The following is a 22,552-nucleotide window of genomic DNA, read 5'->3' on the forward strand; positions in this document are numbered from 1 at the left end:
TACAGCTTTTGCTATATCCCATATGAGTTGGTAAGGCATGCTATCATTTTCATTTGTTTCCAGGTATTTTTTTATTTCTTCTTTAATTTCTTCAATGATCCATTGCTTGTTCAGTAGTGTGGTGTTTAGTCTCCACATCTTTGTGCCTTTCTCAGCTTTTTTCTTATAATTAATTTCTAGCCTTATAGCACTATGATCGGAGAAGATGCTTGTTATTATTTCAATTTTTTTAAATTTGTAGAGTCTTGCCTTGTTTCCCAACATATGGTCTATCCTTGAGAATGTTCCATGTGCACTTGAGAGGAATGTGTATTCAGCTCTTTCAGGGTGAAGTGATCTATATATGTCTATTAAGTCCAATTGTTTTAGTTTTTCGTTTAGCTCCACTATTTCCTCGTTGATTTTCTGTCTGGATGATCTGTCAATTGATGTGAGTGGGGTGTTGAGGTCCCCTACTATTATTGTGTTGTTGTTAACATCTTCCTTTAGGTCTGTTAATAGTTGCTTTATGAATCTTGGTGCTCCTGTGTTGGGTGCATAGATATTTATAAGCGTTATTTTTTCTTGATGAAGTGTCCCTTTGATCATTATATATTGTCCCTCTGTGTCTCTCTTTACCTGTCTTATTTTGAAATCCACTTGGTCTGATATGAGAATTGCAACACCTGCCTTTTTTTCCTTGCTATTTGCTTGAAGTATTGTCCTCCACCCCTTCACCCTGAGTCTGTGTTTGTCCTTGGGGCTGAGGTGTGTTTCCTGGAGGCAACAAATTGTTGGATTGTGTCCTTTAATCCATTTTGCCACTCTGTGTCTTTTTATTGGAGAGTTGAATCCGTTCACGTTGAGAGTGATTATTGATGCATGTGGACTTAATGCTGTCAATCTGTCACTCATTATCTTGTTTTCCTGCGTTTCTTTTCCTGTTTGCTTTAAACTACCCATTTAATACTGCAATTTCTTATGCTGGGTTTCTTAGATTTTTCCTTATTTATGATTTGCGACTCTGTTCTGTACTTTATTTTAGTGTCTACCTTGAAGTTTGTATTTAGAATCTCGTGTATAATATAGTCTATTCTCTGGTGGTCTCTTACTTACTTGACCAATATGATTTAGACCCTTTGCTCTTCCCCTCCTAAATAATTATTTTCACTTTTTATTCCAACTCGTCTTATTAATTTGTAGTTAGAGTGCTAAGATCATCCTTGCTTTGGTAGTTTCCTTACCTTTACCCTAATGCTATAACTGAATAATTGCTATCCTGTTCTGGTTCTATCCATTGGTCTCCCTTTTTTCTTTTTTCAGGTATGAGAGCCTTCTTGAGGATTTCTTGTAATGGAGGGCTTTTGGTTACAAATTCCCTTAACTTTTGTTTGTCTGGAAAAGATTTAATTTCTCCCTCATATCTGAAGGAAATTCTTGCTGAATAGAGTATTCTTGGCTGAAGATTTTTATCCTTTAAAGCTTTGAATATGTCACTCCATTCTCTCCTAGCTTGTAGGGTTTCTGTAGAGAAATCCGCTGACAGTCTGATAGGGGCTCCTTTATAGGTTATTCTCTTTTACTTTCTTACTTCCCTGAGTATTTTTTCCTTATCTTTCCTTTTTGCCAATTTTACTACTATGTGCCGTGGGGTAGCTCTTTTTACATTGACAAATCTAGGAGATCTAAAACCCTCCTCTACACACATTTCTCCATCGATCCCTAGATTTGGGAAGTTCTCTTCAATAATTTCGTTAAGCACACTTTCTGCTCCATTTTCCTTTTCCATATTCTCGGGAATTCCTATGATCCTTATGTTCTTACTCCTCATTGAATCCATTATCTCTCGGAGATTTTCCTCATTTTTTTTAATTCTTAGTTCTCTTTCTTCCTCTGTCTGGAGCCATTCAGCCTGTCTATTTTTTTTTTTTTAAAGATTATTTATTTATTTATTTATTTATTTTTTTAAAGATTTTATTTTTTTCCTTTTTATCCCCAAAGCCCCCTGGTACATAGTTGTGTATTCTTCGTTGTGGGTTCTTCTAGTTGTGGCATGTGGGACGCTGCCTCAGCGTGGTCTGATGAGCAGTGCCATGTCTGCGCCCAGGATTCGAACTAACGAAACACCGGGCCGCCTGCTGCGGAGCGCGCGAACTTAACCACTCGGCCACGGGGCCAGCCCCATAAAGATTATTTATTTTATTCCTTTTTCTCCCCAAATTCCCCCGTGTACATAGTTGTGTATTCTTCGTTGTGGGTTCTTCTGGTTGTGGCATGTGGGATGCTGCCTCAGTGTGGCTCAATGAGCGGTGCCATGTCCGCGCCCAGGATTCGAACCAACGAAACACTGGGCTGCCTGCAGCGGAGCGCGCGAACTTAACCACTCGGCCACGGGGCCAGCCCCCAGCCTGTCTATCTTCAATTATGTTAATTTGCTCTTCTATGGTGTCCACACGGGCATTCAGGGAATCCATATTCTGTTTTATCTGGTCCATTGTGTTTTTCATCTCAAGTAATTCTGTTTGATTCTTCTTTATGATTTCAAACTCTTTTGTGAAGTAACTCCAGAACTTGGCTTGTTTATCTTTCTCTCTACCTCATTGAGTTTTTTGACTATAGCTGCTCTGAACTCAGTATCAGTTAGTTTACCTAATTCCAAGTCCTCAGGACTTAATTCTATGTTTTTATTGTTTTCCTTCTGGTCTGGGGCTTTTATAAATTGCTGGATGGTAGAGGACGGTTTTTTCACATGGTGGTAGAATTCGGTTGCAGTTGCAGCCTGTCGCCACTAGATGGGGGTTGAGAGCCACATGTTATGAGCTCTCCGCCTTGGGGCAAGATGGCTGCGCCCACTGGCTTTGTTAGGGGGGGAGGGGCTGTTACTCACATGCGCCGGTCTGGGTTCAGATCAGTTCTGTTCTCTGGTCTCCCAAGGCCCTTGGTTTATGGGGTCCCCACGGACGGAAGCTTTCCCCCCATCAGCGGGTTTCCACTGAACCAGGGCAGGAGTCCTGGATGATCCCCTGGTCGCACAGCCCCTCCCCCGCTCCTTCCCGACCCGCGCCGCAGCGATCGCAGACTCTAGGGGAGGGAGCGATGTTCTCTCCTACCGTTGCAGCACCTCTGAGGCTGTAAGTAGGGTTTATGATCTCCGCCTTCTTGGTATTGTAGGGCTCCAACGAGCTGGCATTATGTTTATTCTCTGAAATTCAGTTCTTCCAATCTTTTGCTGTATTTTGGAGGGGAGAGAATCCCGGGTCAGCTCACCCCGCCATTTTGCTCCGCCCCTTCCTCCCTTTGGCCAGTCTTTAAGAGTATGGCTGCTAGTGACAAATTCTTAAAAGTTTTCCTTCATCTGAGAATGTCCTTATTTCTCCCCCATTCATGAAGGATAGTCCCACTTGACATGGATTCTGCGCTGACAGTTCTTTCAGCACTTGAAAAATGTGCCACTTTATTCTGGCTTCCATGGTTTCAAATGATAAAGCCTGTGATTTAAAGTGGTGTTCTCCTATAGATAAGGTGTCATTTCTAGCTGCTTTCAAGATTTCTTTTGTCTTTAATGTCCAAACATTTAATTATGACGTGTCTTTCTTTGCATTTATCCAGTTTGGGTTTCACTCAGCTTCTTGAATGTGTAGGTTTGTGTCTTTCCTCAAATTTGGGATGTTTTCAGCCTTTGTTTCTTTGAATACTGTTCCAGCCTTCCCCTCTCTTCTTCTGGAACTCCAATGATACAAAGTTGAATCTTTTGGCATTGTTCCACAGGTCTCTGAGGCTCTCTTCATTCTTTTTTTCAATCTATTTTCTCTGTTCAGACTGTGTAAATTCTATCTGCCCTCAAGTTCACTGCTGCTATCCTCTGTCATCTCCATTCTGCTACTGAGTTCACACAACGCCATTTTAAAAATCTCTGTTATTGTATTTTTCAGTTCTACAATTTTCATTAGGCTCTTTTCTATAACTTCTATTTCTTTGCTGAAATTTTCCATTTTTTTATTTGTTTCAAGACAATGATTGCTGACACATTTTAAGACGCCTGTTTTAAAATCATCTCAATTTTAATGTCAGTTGTCTTTTTTAGCTTAAGTTGTAATTTTCCTGGTTCTTAGTGTGACAGGTGATTTTCACTTGTATCCTGGACATTGTCTATTATGTTAGGAGACCCTGCATCCTATTTAAATATTTTAGTAGGCAGTCACCTTGTTTAGCTTTAGCACACAGGTCCTGGCCTCTCTTTGGGAATTGTGGGGCCAATGACAGTTTAGTTTTCAGAGGCTTTGCAATTTTGATCTTTTCTTGGCCAGAGAAGCCTCTTTGACCCACAGGCCTGAGACTCCCTTGTCTGGGTGCCTTTTGTGGTGAAACCCCTCTTGTCCATGCCATCTGGCCACCCCAGGGTCTTGGGTGGGGATGGGGAGTCTTAGGCTTGTTGAGGCAACCATGATTCCCAGGCTGAGCTGCTTGTTGTGGCTGGGTCCCTCTTTCTGTTGCTGCCTGATCACTCTGATATCCCCCAGTGGGGGAGGGGAGTCTCAGACCTAGCAGGAAAGAACTTTCCCCTGGCCACTTGCTAGTGGGGCACTCATCTATCCCTCTTGCTGGTGGTGCCTGGCTTACCCAACAGTGTCAGATGGACCCCACTTGATCACAAGGAATGAGCATACCGGAGCTGCCTTCTGTTGCTAGGCTGGGAAAGGACAGGCCTGGGTCACCTTCTTCTATTGGTTATGGGATGTAAGATGCTCTGTTACTGTGTTGTTTCTCCAGACCTCTGAATCAGTTCTCCTTCCTTTTACTACTTTTTAGGGCTCTCCTTTGGTTGTCTTTTGCATTATTTTGAGGATTTATAGTGATACTTAGTGGGGAGGAGCAGGGAGAGCACAAGTCTATGCCATTTTGTCTGGACTGAATTTTCAGCCCCATTATTTTTACACTTATCATAGTTTTCTGAATTATTTCTGATACTGAATGATTTTCTTAAGTTGGAGATATCTAGCTGAGACATAATAACTTAGTAAAATTTGGATTGGTCCTCACATATATAACTTGTGTCTGCTTTATTATGAAAGTATTACTATCATCCCTGTTTTAAGGTGAAAGGGTAAGAAAAAGGGCCCGATGTCAGAATGAGGTTCTAGCTGAATGCACCCACCACACAGGGATACTGTGAGCATTAAATAAATACAGATAATGCTTTGATCACCAGTGCATGCAGTCAACAAGTGACCAATAAATGTTACTCTTCCCTTTCTTCTACACAGCCCAATTTTTCCCTTAGTTGTTTAAAGTCTTTGCGGACAAAACAATCTGTCTTTTTTCACCTTGTATTCCTAGGGTTTAGAACAGTACCTGGTAAGAAAGGTAAAACTGCCTGAATAGCATTTATATCATTTGTAATACCTCCAATCTCCGCCAGCCTTGTGCTTTCCCTCTTCAATTTTCTTTGACCTCCTTGTGATTCAGTTTCTTGCTTGAATTAGCTCATCCATGGCTTTCCTCCCTCTCTATTCATTTGCTGTGCCTTCATGCAATAGCTTCTCTGTGTTTATGTATTTTGATGACTCTCTGCTTCTCAGTCATCCCATTCTTGGGTAAAGATATAAAGTGTTTATTTTTCTCCTGAACATTTAAGGCAGTAACAATCAGAGCCCCTGTGACCTGTCAAAGAAGGAGTATTTCTTTATAGCATCCATTTTAATTGCTCAGAGTAATGGGCCGACCTCACAAATACAAGCTTTTAGGCAATTTATTCACTCCTCATAGCTGATAAAGAAGCTGCAAGGAGGAGTTCTAAATTTAATTCTGTAATTAAATCTAATTTAGATTCCACACTATAATCTAAAATCAAACCTAGATGAAAACAATTAGCATTTAAATCTTAATGTCTCCCAAGCCTGCATCTTATATTGCCATGTAATATCACACTCCAGAAAACACCTTTACTTTGCCTTAACAAATTAAATAGGTTAGAAAAACAGTTTGAACTACTGAAAAAAGTATCTGCACTTTGGCCCTGCACGATGAGAACACACACTGTACAAATTAAGGAACAATATACATCTAATACCATCCTCTGCGTATATTTCTTTGAGACTTCAAAACAAAATTTTCCAAATTACATTCCAGAGCCTTCTGCCAATTCTACCACACGTCTGACATTATGCAGAACTGAAGCTCAAGGAGTTAACTGTATTTTAAAGAAACCCAAAAACCAAAAACCAATATAAATGAAGGATTTATACTCACAGGCGACTCAGAAACAGAGTGGGACTCACACTTGGGGTAGACAGCACAGAACTCAAGAGTCCTCTTCCTTTCAGCAGGGAATTTAGCTTATGAGATATACTCATAACCAGAATAGATATTGAAGAAAGTTAACATTTTACTCAATTTTATTATTCACTTTTTTCTTTGTATTGAAATAAGTTTACAAAGACTTCCTCTCAAGTCATTAAAACATGACCAGGTAGGAAAAGATCAGTTAAACACTTATTACCATAATTTGGATGAAGATACATAATATTCTTAGAGTTTCTTTTCAGCAGACAAAATATACCATTGGTTCAAGGATACATTAGATCCTTTCAATTCAATGTCATGCCATGAAAAGTAGAAAAACACCATGTGAGATAATTTATTGAATCCAATGTTTCTGGTAGATTAAGACTCTTGTTTTTAAAAGCAAAATTATCTTTGTATTTCTGTAAGATTTAGGGAGAAATTAACATCAGTGCAAGTGTGCATTGTCCAAATCTAATAAGTGACATTTCTCACGGGGGTCTTGCAGTCTTCTCTACTATGTCAGAGAAAAGCATTTTTTCTGGACTAAGTATATATTTTTTAATCTCTTTGCAATGGTGGTTAAACCTCAATGAACTTTGAGAAGGCAAAGAGGCAGCAGTCATGAGAAAGCAGTAATATTTAATAAGTTTATATGACCTGAGAAGTACTGATGTCTTGCTGTATGTCTGGGGTCAACTGGGTACTCTGGTCAGAATGGTTCAAATTTAAATAAGAAAATCTTATACAATCAAACTGAGTTTATGGTTCTTTTGATATGAGAATATAGACTATATCTGATTCTAGGAGCACAATGAAAACATAATGCCTAAGAAAATGAAGACTTGTGTCTATAGCATGACTTGTTTGGGAAATGATGAGAAAAATATAAAAGAAAAAAACCCTCTTTTTCTAGAAAGACTGACTGTGGTCTATGACTAAAAGCTCAAAGTTTCAATTCAACATTAATTACCTTTTATGAAATTTCCAATGTGAAGCAGAAATTGGGCTCCTTAACTAAAACAATTCTACAAAGGGCAATATTGCTCTGGTGGGAGGATTAACTCTGCAGAATGGTATTTTATTTAATAGACAGCATGGACTTCATACATATCCACTATCAGTGCCTTGAAAACCAAACAACTTTAAAAGTTAGCAGCAGTTTCTGCAAGTACAAAAATACACATTTATTACATAACATATGGTAGTAAAATTTGTCAAGATATATTATACAAACTCAAAGCATTTTAGATAAAGCATCAGTCTAATATATTATAGATTGACCGAGTATGATAAAATGACATGTAGTCTATCTTCAAATCATACAATATAATACTTTACAGCAATATTAACAAACTATTCACATTAAGTATTACAGGAGTATCTAAGGGAATACAGAGAGTAGGAATGGTTATTGAAGAACCTCAGTATCTATTTCCTTCTATGCTTCAAACTGGGTGGATGATTTTCCACCCACCAATATTAAAGAAAAAAGGCTAGAACTATTATTTTGTTAAGTAGAAAAGCAACTTCTTTCAGAAAGACACTCCAAGCCTAAGAGCTTCATTCACATCTTACAGTTCTGACAGTAGTATGCCCTAAGGGTAGGGGGAATCCCTGTTGCCTTTATATATTATACCACAAAAGATGCATATGGATACTTAGGAGTCTAAATACAGGAGTGGTTGGTTATGAGGTGCAATCTACTTCACATCTGTGACTGAGATGGCCAGTGTCATGAAGGAGCTCTTTGGACACAGAGTTCTAAAGGTTAATTATAATGCTTAGGGCAAACAGGGTCATGTCCCCTAGAGGTAGGTAGCACCTATAGCTAATACTGAAAGGACTTCTTCTATCCTACAGAAAACATTATTATTTTTTCTATAACTTAAAAATGCAACCTTTAGGACAACAGGGAAAGAACATTTGACGTGAAAGTTTCCTGGTGTTTAAAAAAAAACAAATTAGGAATAAGCTAGTTTGTGGGAGAAAGGTCCTTTTGATGGTGGACTAAAGAGACCAAATAGGTTCTAGGCAATTTCTCATAAGCAAGTAGTTAAAATGAGGGAAGATGCACATCCATTCCTGATGTTATCCCTTCAGACTAGCTGGCAAGCCCTAATAATCCAAGGAGATAATCAAGAGACGTACTAGTGTAACTTTAAGGCAAGAGAGAAGAGAAATGTCCACGGATATGAAATAAACCAATGGGGTATTAACCATCTGTAAACCATGAATCACTTGGGACAAACGTACGTAAAAATTCCCGGAGGTAAGACAATCCAAAGCCAATGACTGAAAAGAAGGCCTGACAGCCACTTTGGCAGGTGTTCTATTCTGTGACTCTTTATAACCTGCCAACTTCTAAATTGCTCTCTCAACTGCCAAAAGAAAATCAAAAAAGGGATGACTTACCAGGAATTTTTTCTGGCTGACTGATCTAAGGGCAGGGCTGCAGAAAAACATTTCAGCAAAGAGGAGCCATGCTTGATCACGTGTTGGCAAGAGCATTTGTGTCATAGAGAAAGGACTATTGCTGCAGCCTTTCCCTCTACACCAACACAGGGAATGCTGTCAGGAGATCACCTTCTAATAGGAAAGGTTGTGTTTCTGAAGAATGTTCCTAGCACAGGCACCTTTGGAAAGGACACTGAAATGAGCAACCATTTCCTTCTTTCTCCTCACAGCTCTGTTTCCTGGAGGCTTTGCAGAACAATGCAACACTAAAGGAGAACAAATAAACGAACGTAACCAACAAAGAAACTATGACATCATGGTACCCACGGCTCTTGAATCATCCTAGTTTTCTCCAGTCTAGCAGCATCAATGGGTTGGTTCCTGGAAGGATCCTGTGAGGGCATGTGACTGCAAGACATCACAGAAATGGCCACTGGCTGGGATTCAGGGAAACGTTTCACATGATTTCCTTCATTCCTGGACCTGCTTTTCTTCTTGATGCTTTGCTTAGGGGAATTTTTCTTGTCTACTTATTAAAAACATTCCATGGAATGTGGATGGTTTCTCTGCACCCTTCCTCTCTCTCCACAGTCCTTGTTCCTCACTTATGACATCCTGGCCTTCTCAGGATACTAATCTCACATAAGGCTTGCTTCCTCTATGGAAGATGTTTCCTCTAGCCCTGTGCTAGTATCTCTAAAAACACATGACAGGACCAGTCTCACGCTCTAATAAGGAAAAAATAGGGAAAAGCCTCCTTAGGTGACGAAAGTTTGTAGTCTAACCTTTTTGCCAAATAGTCTCAATAAAGAGAATTCTTTTGTTGTCCTAAGTATTAGCGATGATTACCCTTATGCTACCCATCCCAAGCATTTTATACAAAGGGGTCATAATAATTATTGTCTTTATGTCATTATTAGCCCAGTTTCTGTTCTTGTAGACATCAGATTCTTATTGTGATTAAATGTCTTTGGTTAAATGTCTGTCCCCAACATCGCAAACCACTGTAGGCCCTGAATCTGGGCTGGTCACATCATCCACAGTCAAAGAGCTGGGTGAGGATTGTTCACAAGGCCGAGCACCAGGAGAGCACTGCCCACTTATCTCTCCTTCCTCGTGTGACTGTGTACAAAGCTTGAGTCTGTCTTCCACTAGGGTGAATGGAGAGCAACAGTGTTTCTCTGAGTCCTGGCTGGGTTGAGAATTATACCGCTGGGCTGTTTGCACAGCTCCAAGTCCTTTAGCTGCCCTTAGGGGCACGTCTTTCTGTCTCTCTTGCAGAGAGTTGGCTTCTGGAACACCAGAAGCATGTGGAGGTACCTCCATGGGTCCTTGTAGAGATCCTGTTTTCTTTTCCTCTGGTCTGTATGCCTTTGCCTTCTTTTTCAGGGACCAGTTTTTCAAACTGGCCACACCATTTCTCAACCATGTGCTGGGGTGAAGAGTTACAGAATGCATTTGTGAATGCCACTCTACACTGTCCTTTTTTGTATAAGCCAGGTGGCTGCTGGCCTGCCCTGATGAAGGACCAGGCATTCCAGAAATGAGGCTGGAACTGCTAAAGTCAGAAGAAAGCTCTTCCTGTTTTCTTTGAGCTTGAAAAGTGCAATCTATGGGAGACGAAGTTTCAGTGGGTGTAAACACAGAGTGTTCTGAAATCTGAGAAAAAGCACTGTCCTGGGAGCTCACTGACGAGCCAGATGGGGAAGTGCCCGGGGAGGACAAGCTGGAATAGCTAGTCCTCGGGCAGATGTTTAATCTCGGGGGTAAAATCTTCTCAGTGTTTTGGTTTGTGGCACTACTTTTGCCTACCTCAATCCCCATGACCAAACTCTGATTAATAAGCTTTTGCCCCTCCATTTGCAAAGACTTGTGCCGCTTAAGATAATCTTCCTCTCCATGCAAGAGACTGGATTCATAGCTGGTTTTATGTTGTTTCTTTGAATAAAACCCCCTGAGATACGTCAGTTTGTAGTGCTGGTCATCAATGCTGGGCTCTGAGCAGCGCCGGTGCCTCCTTGAACTCTTGAGAGCATCTGCTGTGTGTGGCGGGGAGTAGCCAGATGCATCTGCTTCAAAGGGCTGGCTCCTGGGATGATCATGTGAGGACATGTGACTACAGGATGCCACAGAAATGGCCACTGGCTTGGATTTAGGGAAAAGTTTCACATGATTTCCTTCATTACCAGATATGCCTTTCTTCTTAACATTTTTATTAGTGGCATTTTTCTTGATATCAGTGCCTGTGACTAAACTCTTTTTAAAACATGTCTTACCCTCCTCCTGGAGGGGTTGATTCTGCTTCAGATATTCCTCGTCCTTTTGTGAGAGAATTGCATCACAGCTGGACTTGCGCAGCTTCTTCTGATAAAACTCCCTGAGATAGGAAAGCTTTGAATCTAGATAGTCAATGCTGGGCTCCGAGCAGCGCCGGTGTCGCCTCAGGCTTTTCGGAGCATCTGCTGCAGCTGTGGACAGGTAGCTGGGTGTGCTCATGGCAGATGGGGCCCTGGCATGATCCTGCAGTCGGCCCTTTGTGTACATTACTGTAATGTTCACTGGCTTGGATTCAAGAGGCCGTTCCATTTGAACGTCTTCATCTTTAGAATGGTCTAAATCAAAGTCACTGAGGGTTAAAAGGCCTTCTACCTCAGGCTGGTCGAGGTCATAATCACTGAGGGTTAACACAGAGTCCATGCTTCTGCTACCTTGACCAAGTTTCTTTACCAAGTCACTACAAGGAGCATCAACATCCTCATTTAGCTCATTTTCCAAGCTGTCATAGGAAGAGTCATTCAGTTGGAAGCAAGAGATATCTGTCAAAAAAATCAAACCATGGTTAACATTTCTACCTGCTACAAATACACGTTGCCTTGAAGACAGCAACTATGGTGCTTAGTTTAATCCTCTTTTCATGTAGATTGCTCAAATTCCTACTTTCACGAAAGAAAGGATCTTTCACAATCTTCCCAATTAGTACAGAATAAAAAAAAATTGTTGGTGTATAGTAGATTTATCTCAGTTCCTGAAGAAATGGGCTTTCCTTAAGGAAGATTTCCTCAAAGTTATGAGGACATGTCATAATACCAAGAAATGGCAAAGAGTATAAAGGAATTATTGCCAGGTGTACCAAGGTTCTGAATAAGACTCTACCTTTAACATGGATTGCAGGCAGGTACACATAATTAACTCTAGTCTCAGGGAAACCATTTTCTAACCCCTATCAATTTTTCTTTGACAAAATTCTTTAATACTCATTACTTTATTTAATCTTTATGACAATCATATAGGTTAGACATTATGGCTATCCATACTTATAGATGAAGATACTGATGTTCAGTGGCATAGAATAACTGGCCAACGATAACATAACTAGTAATTGGTGGTACAGGAATTACATATTCTGGAAGGTTGAATGTCTTCAAATCTCTCCAATGATGCTAGTTGTTTGCAAACTATTTTGTAGTGCACTAGAATTAGGTGTCTCAGGGACCACTAAGAGGAAGGAAAGGAAGAGAAAGACCAGGCCTGCCTCTACTGCCTCTCTGGGTCTTCTATTCTAGTTTCAACCACAGCAGTTCTATTATATATATATTTGGGTTTCTTGTAAAGTTTTATTTAAAAAAAAGTTAAAGCCATCATCTGTATTATATTGCCACTAACAACTTCTTGAAGTCTGAGATCTCATCTTATCCCTTTCATAATCCCCACAGTGTTAACATACCCTCACCTATTAACAGGCCTTCTAAGGAAGGAGCAGAAGCCCTAGGCCAACTGACTCAGGTCAGAGGCTCCCTCCATCTGAGCTGCTGGAGGCTCCAGGACAACCACTGTCCCAGCATCTTCAGACATGTGTCTATTTCTCACAAAAACCAATCCAATTAGTCACAATACCTGAGGCATTCTCTCTAGCATCACATCTTACTGAAACCTCTCCCAAGAGGGAAGTGATTTCTTCTCCAAATATTCTACAGCAATTTTCAATCAGAAATTGTATAAGCAGAGAAACCTGTACAAAAAAGGAGAAAAATGAAGTGCTACTTTTCATATAGCATGCCTATAAATCAAGTTTCATATATGAGTCCTGATTTTAACCAAAAAATACAAAACAATCCTGAGGAAAATTCATGTCTGCTTTAAAAGCATATAAAACAGTTTCCCCTAAAAAACTATGATGCTTTCAAGAGTAGCTTGGGTATAGGAATTAGTTATAATTGGTGGAATCAAGTTATTATTTGTGGCCTTAGCTTAAATGCTAACATTTTTATACCAATGGCTCTGTCTTTAAAATTAGGGTAATTTTTAAGTATTTAAGAAAACGTCTTTCAGAATTAATATCCCAAATTTTACGTTCAAAATGGGGACTCAGTCCCCCAGGGTATAAAAATTAAAACTTCATTACCTTTTTTGTAAATTCATTTTCTAGTTCTGGGCTGGAGGAAGTAGGAGGCCAAAGAATGCTTGGAGCGATACACACGGCTAAATTAAAGGCAGTCATCTGATTGGATGAGGACTGTTGCTCAATGTTGTGTAATACCCCAAAAAGATACCTTAGGAGAACAACATTGGCTCTCGGAAGCTGGTCTAATAGCCTAAAGACAGAAAAACGCACTCTTTAAGCAAGACATTTCATAAAAAACTTGTATAGATAGGCAACCCTCGCTTTGCATGGGGTTTCCCATGCAAAGTAAGAACACAGTTCAGATAGGCAAGTTTCAGTTAACGTGGCAAAGTGAGGCCTGCCTGTACATTAAGAGAGTAAATGAGCACTGGGGATTTAGTTATGTATTTATTTGTACACTGTCTCCACAACCCCGTGAAAATGGGAAAGATGCAGAAAAATGGTTCTTAAAAAAACGCTGCCTGAAATATTTCCCTGAAACTAGTATAGTGTGTTTTAACTTAGGCAAATCCTATAACATTTCAGAATATTCTCAACCAAAACCTCCAAAAAGCTTTCTCATGAAATTAAACAATTACATTTAAAGTGCTCCTTTGTTTCCAGGGAGCAACACAGGAATTCTGCGCCTTGGTGAGAACCCACACCTTAGCTATTAAGACTTTCAGGTCCATTCCGAGAGCTCACGCTCTGCTCCACCAGCTTCCAAGGTCAATTTTGTCCCAAATCTCTATCTCACTGGCATCACTTTCACATATAAGTCAAGCTTATAACAGCATATTTCCTCCTGTTCCTATTTTTTCATTAAGGGAGTTTTAAATTCCCATTCCCTGAAAACGATTTTTACTACCATCCAGATTTTTACTACCACACCAACAACAGAACTATGTCGATATTCATGGTTGTCACTTTTTTCAACAAGAATCTGCAACCTGGGGTAGAAAATGAGCGAGTCTGATGCCTGTTGCACAAATAGCAGAGGCACTTCTTCAGTACAATGGACTGACAATGAGTATAGTTTCTAGGGACAAATTGTGAAAGATACTGAAGTGGACCAAAAGATCATTGAGATATTCAATGGAAAGCAAGGCATTGTCTAGGATACTCTTTTGAGTGATTGATTCTTTGGGGACTCTAAGCCTTTGAGCTATTTCACAACTCTGTAAGTAGTACAGAACTAATAGCAGTGTACCTAACACTTGTCTATCGACTTGAAAATTCCGTCTGGTGGAGAGACCAGTGATTTATCTGCCCCACCTCACCCAAGCAGAAAAAGCTATTTTGCATCTATTTGCATCATTTCAGTATTTCTGGTTCAGCTGGCTAAGTCGTGGTACTTTGAAATCCCCTTTGAACTGGTTGTAACAGCTTATTAGTTCTCTCACTGATTAATGATTTAAATAAAATCTTTCACAAGTGTTCATTTTATATTTGTACGAGAGTCATAATTTTATCTTTTTTTTAAATCATCGTTCAACAGTTTGTAGGATATAAAGTTTTAAACAATTAGCAACAAAGTATAGAATGTGATGTTCACTATGTCTCAATGGTTTCCACCAAACCATAATGAAAGCAGAGATAGTATTTTGTTACGTGGCTTTGACTTTGGGTGTCTTTAACAGTTGTACCATGTTCTTCTACTGCTAAAGATGTGTGTCGATAGCAGCGTGTAGACAATACTTCATATTTGAAAGTTGTTCGAGAAAAAACTGTACTAAACAAGCACATGCAAAATAAATGATACTGGGATTCCTGGGTTTTCACAGAACTGGAAGTATTGCTTTTTGTTAATGGACACTTCTTTCCTATTCTCTTGTAATGCAAGACATACTGAGAATAGGGGTGGTGAGTTCTGCCAGCAACATTCCTACGCATGAGTACAGACAATGCCTTCTTTGTGATCCGACTGAGACTTTGCAACTCCGTCTTTCCTTGACACTTCTCAAGGAGGCAAGTGCCTCTCTGCAGTGCTCCCACAATACCCTCCTCCATACATCTCTTTCATAGTACTGACCATACTGCATTGTAATTGTATTCTTGATTTCTCTATCTGCTTTACCAGACTGTGAGCTCCCTGAGGGGAGGAAATTTTCTCTGTATGAATTTAGTTGCTGAATGAAATATATAAGGACTTGTCTGGTTAGTTAAATATTTACCAAAATTAAGATCATAAATTGTAGTTTGGGTCTACAGTATTAGCCCCAATTAGTATTACTTGTCTAGTGGGTTTTGGCTCCTACCAGATTCAGATATACAGAAGGTATACAATGGTCAAGTATTCCATGTTAATAATATTAGGGAGAAAACAATAATAACAATGATAGCAGCTAGCAAAAATCTATTTTTAAACTAGTCCCCATGGATATGACTTTGACAGTCATCATTACTTTAATAGATAAGTTTATAAAATGTGTTTTTTAAAAGTATTTTTGAGACATGATCAAATTAGAATAATTACCTTTGAATTGTATTTATTTTCTCTTCATCATTTCCTTGATCCATGACACAGACCCAATGATCATAGAGATCTGATGAAAAAATACTTCCTGGAATATTTCGTAGAAAATCCTTATATAGAGGGAAAAATAAATATTTTAAATTATTATTCTCATGCTAAATATGTATTGGAGAAATTAGAAAGAAAACACTTTGTTGAAAAGTTCAGTTAAGTGCTGTCTTCTGTGGAATACACGGAACTCTGTGCCAACTCTCCATTGATGTGCACACATAGAAACACATGCTTTGACTTTTTTCGAACAAAAACCAGAGGGATAACTGGAGTTTAGACTATAGTGATAAAGATAAAGGACAACCTATTTGGACTGAAACCTCCTGTTTGTGTCCATTTTAGCAAATTAGTACAACATGACAGAATTTGGCAGTAAACCATCCTAAATCCTTTCTTTTCTCCCTCTCAAATCATTGCTCAAAGAAATGCACAAAGATACCTGCGAGGTTCATGATGTGGTAATCAGTCATTTAGTCATTCTATACATATTCACGTATCTCTGCCAGGCACAGTTTGAGGTGCTAGGGATAGAGCAGTGAATAAAACAAAACCCCTGTATTTTAGAATTTTATATTCCAGGAGCACTGGTTCACAGTTCCATCCAGAGGTACTAAGAGTTTCTCTCTGTGTTCCCCACATAAGGGTTCACATATATGTGTGGGGGGGAAGCATTCCAGGCAATGGCTGGGCTACGGGAGATTAGGGCCACACTCCCTCCCATGCCTGCAGTACACTAAATAATGTGTCTCTAGTACATTATCCTTTCTGGCCTTTGAGACCCTATTCTGCTGAGACCAGTGGTGGGGCTGGGTGTGGTGAAACCAGACTACGACACAAGTAGGTTATGACCAATGGTGTTTGTTGTTTAACTTTTGTTTACAAAAAGCTTAAAAATAAACCACATGTAGTCATGGTCCAAAGTTCATTTCTGTTCTAGGCCTACTCTCTCTGTCGCTTTTGGCATGCTGTTAATTAAGAAGGCCAAGGGCGCAAAGTCTGATCTCCACCTCAGTAAACATCAAGCAGAGAGAACTCAATTTCAGGTCTAAGCACTCTATCCTTGGTTGGCTATCCTCTTGCAAGTTCTTGCTTACAACATGGAGATAGGTAAAAGTCTGCACCTGAGCAATTTTAACTCTTGCTGGAAAACCAAATCAGCAAAAACCATGTGTCTTACAAAAGGCAAAACACAACTTGTTACTTTATGTCATTTTATATTACTAATATGAAAGCTATGGTACCTAACTGTCAGCTGATCAGGTGTGTATCTCCCCTACCAGCTTATGAGGTCCTCCAGCGCAGGCACAGTCCCTCATCTCCTTCTCTGTACACCTCAGTGCTAAGCACAGGCCCAGAAACAGTAGAGGTCATTACTGAATTGTTGCTATTTGTCATATGGCCAAATATTAATGAGGGACAAGGGAAGGCCAACTAACTATAATAGAGATTCTAAGATAATTTTCAAAACCTTTCGGGAGTCATGTCACCTGTTATTATACAAGTTTTTTTTAGAGTGATTAACAAGTAGGAAGATGATTGATTCAAAGTCTTTCTCTGTCCTATTATATCTTCCAGTAGAAATGTACCTGGATACTTGTGATTCAGATGTGTCATCACAAAAGTTACCTCTTTTTGGGTAAAGCTATTGAATTTTCATAATTTCAAACTAATTTTAGGTGCTGCACCTACTTTAAAAGTCAGATTTAGAAGAGGAAAAATTTGTTATTTCAAAGTGGAGCAGTGACAATAGCTCTCTTTTCAAATCTCAGTGGAAAACATACTTAGGATCTGTCTTGAAGAAAAACATCATTAAATCTTAAACCTACACTTGAAAGATAATAACTCGTAACATCTCAATGAACCCTCCACAGCTGGAATAACAAGTTACGAAATACAACCACCATCATGGCTGAGAAAGGATGTGAGAGCTGGTTCTGAATTTCAATCACCAACTCACAGAACTCAATGGAGTCTCCTCCCCTCCAAAGCCAGAGCCCAGGTCATCAGCAGAACTCCCAAACTAATCTGAGATGAGATTCCTGCAGGATTAAAAAGGAACTTTTCCGCAAAGGTCTGATGGATCAAAGTGATAGTGTCTCGAGCAATTTTCTTTCAATTATAATTTGAAGAGTTAAGCTTATATTTAAGCAACACCAGCTTAAGTAAAAAGTTAAAGGAAAACTTAAGCACTACTTCCAAACAGTCTTCAAAACAAGAAACAAAACAGAACAAAAGCTCAAAAACTTTTGGCATGAAGTATCTCCTTTCATGCAACCACTTGGAAGAAATGAGAGAAAAACAGTTCTATGATTCTAAAACTTCAATCGCTTGGAACCCATTTAACCAGACTTTTCAATCATTTGAATCATTTTTTGTCTTTTGCTTATTTTTGTACAAGTGCTACTTCTGCAATCTGAAATACAATTTAACTCTTCTAGAACCAAAGTTATCTGTAACAGCCTCAATAATTTAGCACAAAATTTTAAGTGTGGTGCTGTGAAGAATAGGATGGTAAGGAAAATTGTCTAAAACACAGGCTTTAATGTCTTAAATTAAGAGATGCGAGAAAGTCTAATTATATGATTAAAAAAAAAGAAAAATTCAGGGGCTAGCACCATGGCCAAGTGGTTAAGTTCATGCACTCTGCTTCGGCAGCCCAGGGTTTCACCAGTTCGGATCCTGGGTGCGGACAAGGCACCACTCATCAGGCCATGCTGAGGTAGCATCCCACAGAGCACAACCAGAAGGACATACAACTAGAACATACAACCATGTACTGGGGAGCTTTGGGGAGAAGAATAAAAAAAAAGAGAAGATTGGCAACAGATGTTAGCTCAGGTGCCAATCTTTAAAAAAAAAATCTATATAAAAAAAGAAAAATTCATTGTGCATATATATCCCTGGCATATACAACTGGCTAAGCACACCATACATGTCTTTATTGTATTCCAGGATTGCAGAGTAATTACAAACCCTGTGCAAAATAGATTAGATGACCTTACCTTCAGCTCTCTAGTGCTTTTGAGTGGAACTTTATTGCAAAAGTCTACAGGAGGGGTAGAACAGACATGGCCCATTTACCAAGAAACCTCTGACTGTACACAAAGTCATGCAGTAAGATTCTGTAAGCAGTCGACCATCCCGCAGGAGCAGGGGTATGCAAGACTCTTCTTCACCATGTTTTCCTCAATTTGGTTTTTATGCTCCAGGCCGTGGGAAGCAGGCTGGGGCCTTGTCTCTACCCCTGGCTCTGGCGCATTCCAACCCTGCTGGGAGATGGGAGCCTGAGGCTGGTCTGCAGAAGCTACTGCTGGGGTCAAAAGCTATGCTAAAAGCTGGTTTTGACTCTTGGTCTCTGAAAAATGTGAGGCATTTTCAAGAATGTGGAGGGGAAAACATTTTAGAAGAGTTCTAACTCAACTATGGATGTGACTTAAGTAACCATGAGGTGGAGGGTAAGAACCATAAAGGAGGCCAAATGTGGTAAGGGTTTCACAAAAGAAGGCCCAGATGCTGGGGACAGTCCTACTTCATTTTTACTTTAAGAAGGCATTAGGGGGCAGGGGAAGGCATGTTGATTGTAGAAATGAATGGAATGTTCAGTGGTCTCAGTGAGCAATTTCTTATTTCAGTTGTTAGGCTAATGTTTGTTTATTATGGTAAATTTCTATTTCAAAGTTTAATAAAAGTTCATTTTTTAAACTTTTAATTGAGATTAGATAGCTTACAACCTTGTGCAACTTCAGTTGTACATTATTGTCTGGCAGTCGTGTTGTAGGTGCACCACTTCACCCTATGTGCCCACCCTCCACCTCCTCTTTCCCCTGGTAGCCACTAATCTGTTCTCTTTGTCTACACGTTTAACTTCCACATATGAGTGGAGTCATACAGAGATTGTTTTTCTCTATCTGGCTTATTTCACTTAACATAATACCCTCAAGGTTCATCCATGTTGTTGTGAATGGGACGATTTTATCCTTTATAAAAGTTCATTTTTGAAAATTCTGTCTTTATTAGGAAGGCAGTGAGACTGTGAGGAAGTCATCATAATCAGGATGCTTGGTTTGGCAAACATGCCGTGTGTTTTGATTATTTTTAATTTTTATTTATTTGCATGGGGTGGCACAAGTGAAGATGAGCAGAGTGGTATGGGATGAAAAATTTAAAGAAGCATATCTGACATGCCATATCATTGGCAGTGGCTTTTAAAGGTCAATGTTGACTTTTTTTTTTAGCACTTTTTAAATTCTAAATCTATTATGATTCTTTGCAGATGGGAATAATATTGTAATGAAAGAAACCAGTTGTCTTTCTCCAGAGCTACAACCATAGGTGGACGAAGGGAGAACTTTCCATACCTTTAAGACAGACGCTATCACAAAAATAGATTCACAGTCTAGGTGTACTTCAACTCCAGAATTCAGTTTCTCTTTCAGCTCTCTGCAGGATTTCACATTGGCTGATTGTCTGAAGATGCCTTTTGTGAGGGGTCCTTTCTGATTGAGAAAGCAAAGCATATCCTATGGGGAAGCAAAGAAAAAAACCAAAATGGCACTTCACACACAGAAGCAAGGAGATACATACTTGCCCTCCCGGGCTGCCAGAGGCTGGGGTGTCCTGGGGAAAAGCACTGAGGGGCTGGGGCTGGATGGACTGCCAGAAGGACTGAGGTCAGTTCATATTTTTGTATCTCTAAATCTCTTTTCTCCCATTTATTCTTGTTATAGTCAACATTTAAAACATTTTGCTTTAAACACTTGTTTTAATGAGATTGTCTTTTGTTCAAGGAACCAACAGCCACTTTAAAATCAAACTTCTCCGACTGCTTCAAGGTCTCTGTGAATTTGTCTCTCTCCTGCTTCACTACCCTTTTCCCATCTTCTCTAATATGGACTCTTTTCCCCAAATATGGAAATATTCTTGCCAAGCTCATTCTCTACTTGCTTGTCTTTCTTTTTATGCGCCTTCATACTTCATTCTACTTCCTGTATTTACGTCCTTCTTTTAAAATTAGGCTCAAAAATCATCTCCTCCAGGAAGCTTTCTCCATTCCATTCCATTCTGAGCAATCTCTTTTTTTTTTTTTTAAAGATTTTATTTTTCATTTTTTTTTTCCTTTTTCTCCCCAAAGCCCCCCAGTACATAGTTGTATATTCTTTGTTGTGGGTCTTTCTAGTTGTGGTATGTGGGACGCTGCCTCAGCGTGGCTTGATGAGCAGTGCCATGTCCGTGCCCAGGATTCGAACCAATGAAACACCGGGCCGCCTGCAGTGGAGTGCGCGAACTTAACCACTCGGCCACGGGGCCAGCCCCTGAGCAATCTCTTTTTGCTTTCTTTCTAGCTGTATGTCCTCTGCTTGCAGTGTAGGAAGAAAATGGGCATTGGAGACAAGCAACCCAAGGGTTTGAAACCTAGTTATGGCACAAACTTACTGTGTGACCTTTGGCAAACGCGAGGCTTTTTTTTAATTTGGAAAGTAGGGATGATGATGATGATGATGATGACAGTAACCACCCCCTAAATCTGTTGTGAAGATAAGCAATAAAGTGGCTAGACTAGTGTCTGGCACTTACAGATGCACAACAAAGCATAAAATGCCATACGTCTAATATAGGAATTAAAGGATATTGAATACTCAATAAATGTTGCTTAACAGTGATCATTTAATATATCAATTGGAGACAATACAAACTCAATGGCTTTCATCTGACCCATTCTATAATACGAAAGATAACTAAATGCCAGAGGATGTATATTTATGCTTAAACACTTGAAATACAAATAAAACACACGTAAGATCTTTAAAAAGCATAAGATTGAGGAGTCTCTGCTGTTAAAGTGACTAAAGGACACTTTCAGACAATGCAGAGTTCAAGAAAGAGTGCGAGAAAAATGTGGGGGACAGTGTGGATTCTAATGTGCATTCTCTATTGAGCAAGCTTCTGTAGCTCTGTCTTAAAACCAGTAGACTAGATGATTTCTTTCTATTCATCTTCCATGTGATTCTGCAATAGCTTAATCAGATTTATTCTTTGAAGCAGAAATAACAAAGATTCGGTGCTGACCCGGTGGCACAGTGGTTAAGTTTGCTCACTCTGCTTTGGTGGTCCAGGGTTCCTGGGTTCAGATCCCGGGTGCAGACCTACACACCACTCATCAAGCCATGCTGTGGTGGTGTCCCATATACAAAATAGAGGAAGACTGGCACAGATGATAGCTCAGGGACAATCTTCCTCAAACAAAAAGACGAAGATTGGCAATGGATGTTAGCTCAGGGCCAATCTTCCTCACAAGAAAAAAAAAACAATAAAGATTCTCAGCCAAAGCCATGGGTGTCTGTAATTTTTCCATTTTGGGATACATTTACCTCCTAGAGTGCTCTTTTCCTGTTAGTATTATAGGTCAAAAAGAGACTTACCAAGACAGGTTTGGGCAGGTTGTCGTTCTCACAAATATGTGGCAGAGAAACTCCAAAGAGCTGTCCTGACATAGGAGATGTTGGTGACACGGGCAAGTTATCCAGGTGAATGCTAGAACCCCGCCAAAAGGCCCAGTTTATGATAGATCTTCTCCTTTTAAATGTCTTCTGACCTGAATCTAAGGAAAGAGGGAGATTATTAGAAAAACTAGTTTAATTCACTTAACCTTATTTCTACAGTTTCCATTTTGTAGTATGTCCATTACTATGGCTTAAAGAGAAAAATGCTCACAGATGCCCTTGTTACTGATAAGGTCATTGTCCATGTATTTCAGGGACATCACTTGTCTGTTTACTTGAGTTTGGCATTGAATTTTCAAAGGTGAGGAAAGCCTCCCTTCCTGGACTGCAACAACTTAAAGCAAAAAGTGTTTCATACCAACACATGTATTGTCCCAATTTAAAGATGAGACTAGGCGTACAAAACAGCTGACGATTAAGTCAGAG

The 22,552-nt window shown here is 39.6% G+C and overlaps 1 protein-coding gene and 1 long non-coding RNA gene across 6 annotated transcripts in view; one reads left to right on the forward strand and one right to left on the reverse strand.

Moving 5' to 3' along the window:
- LOC139083848 (uncharacterized) overlaps window positions 1-10,685 on the forward strand; it is a 45,599-nt gene extending 34,914 nt beyond the window's left edge. The window contains exon 2 of the long non-coding RNA XR_011540841.1: window positions 8,949-10,685. This is a non-coding gene — a long non-coding RNA (uncharacterized lncRNA). The remainder of the gene's footprint in view (window positions 1-8,948) is intronic.
- ARHGAP20 (Rho GTPase activating protein 20) overlaps window positions 6,357-22,552 on the reverse strand; it is a 118,041-nt gene continuing 101,845 nt past the window's right edge. For all 5 annotated transcript variants that reach the window (XM_070623075.1, XM_070623074.1, XM_008529403.2 and 2 more), the window contains 6 exons: window positions 22,046-22,224; window positions 19,985-20,146; window positions 15,576-15,685; window positions 13,121-13,310; window positions 12,613-12,727; window positions 6,357-11,534 (listed from right to left, as the gene is read on the reverse strand). In XM_070623075.1, coding sequence (XP_070479176.1) covers window positions 9,679-11,534; window positions 12,613-12,727; window positions 13,121-13,310; window positions 15,576-15,685; window positions 19,985-20,146; window positions 22,046-22,224 — 2,612 coding nt within the window. In that variant the 3' untranslated portion in view covers window positions 6,357-9,678. The remainder of the gene's footprint in view (window positions 11,535-12,612; window positions 12,728-13,120; window positions 13,311-15,575; window positions 15,686-19,984; window positions 20,147-22,045; window positions 22,225-22,552) is intronic.

This window comes from Equus przewalskii, chromosome 6, assembly GCF_037783145.1.
Source record: "Equus przewalskii isolate Varuska chromosome 6, EquPr2, whole genome shotgun sequence".
NCBI classification, from domain to species: domain Eukaryota; kingdom Metazoa; phylum Chordata; class Mammalia; order Perissodactyla; family Equidae; genus Equus; species Equus przewalskii.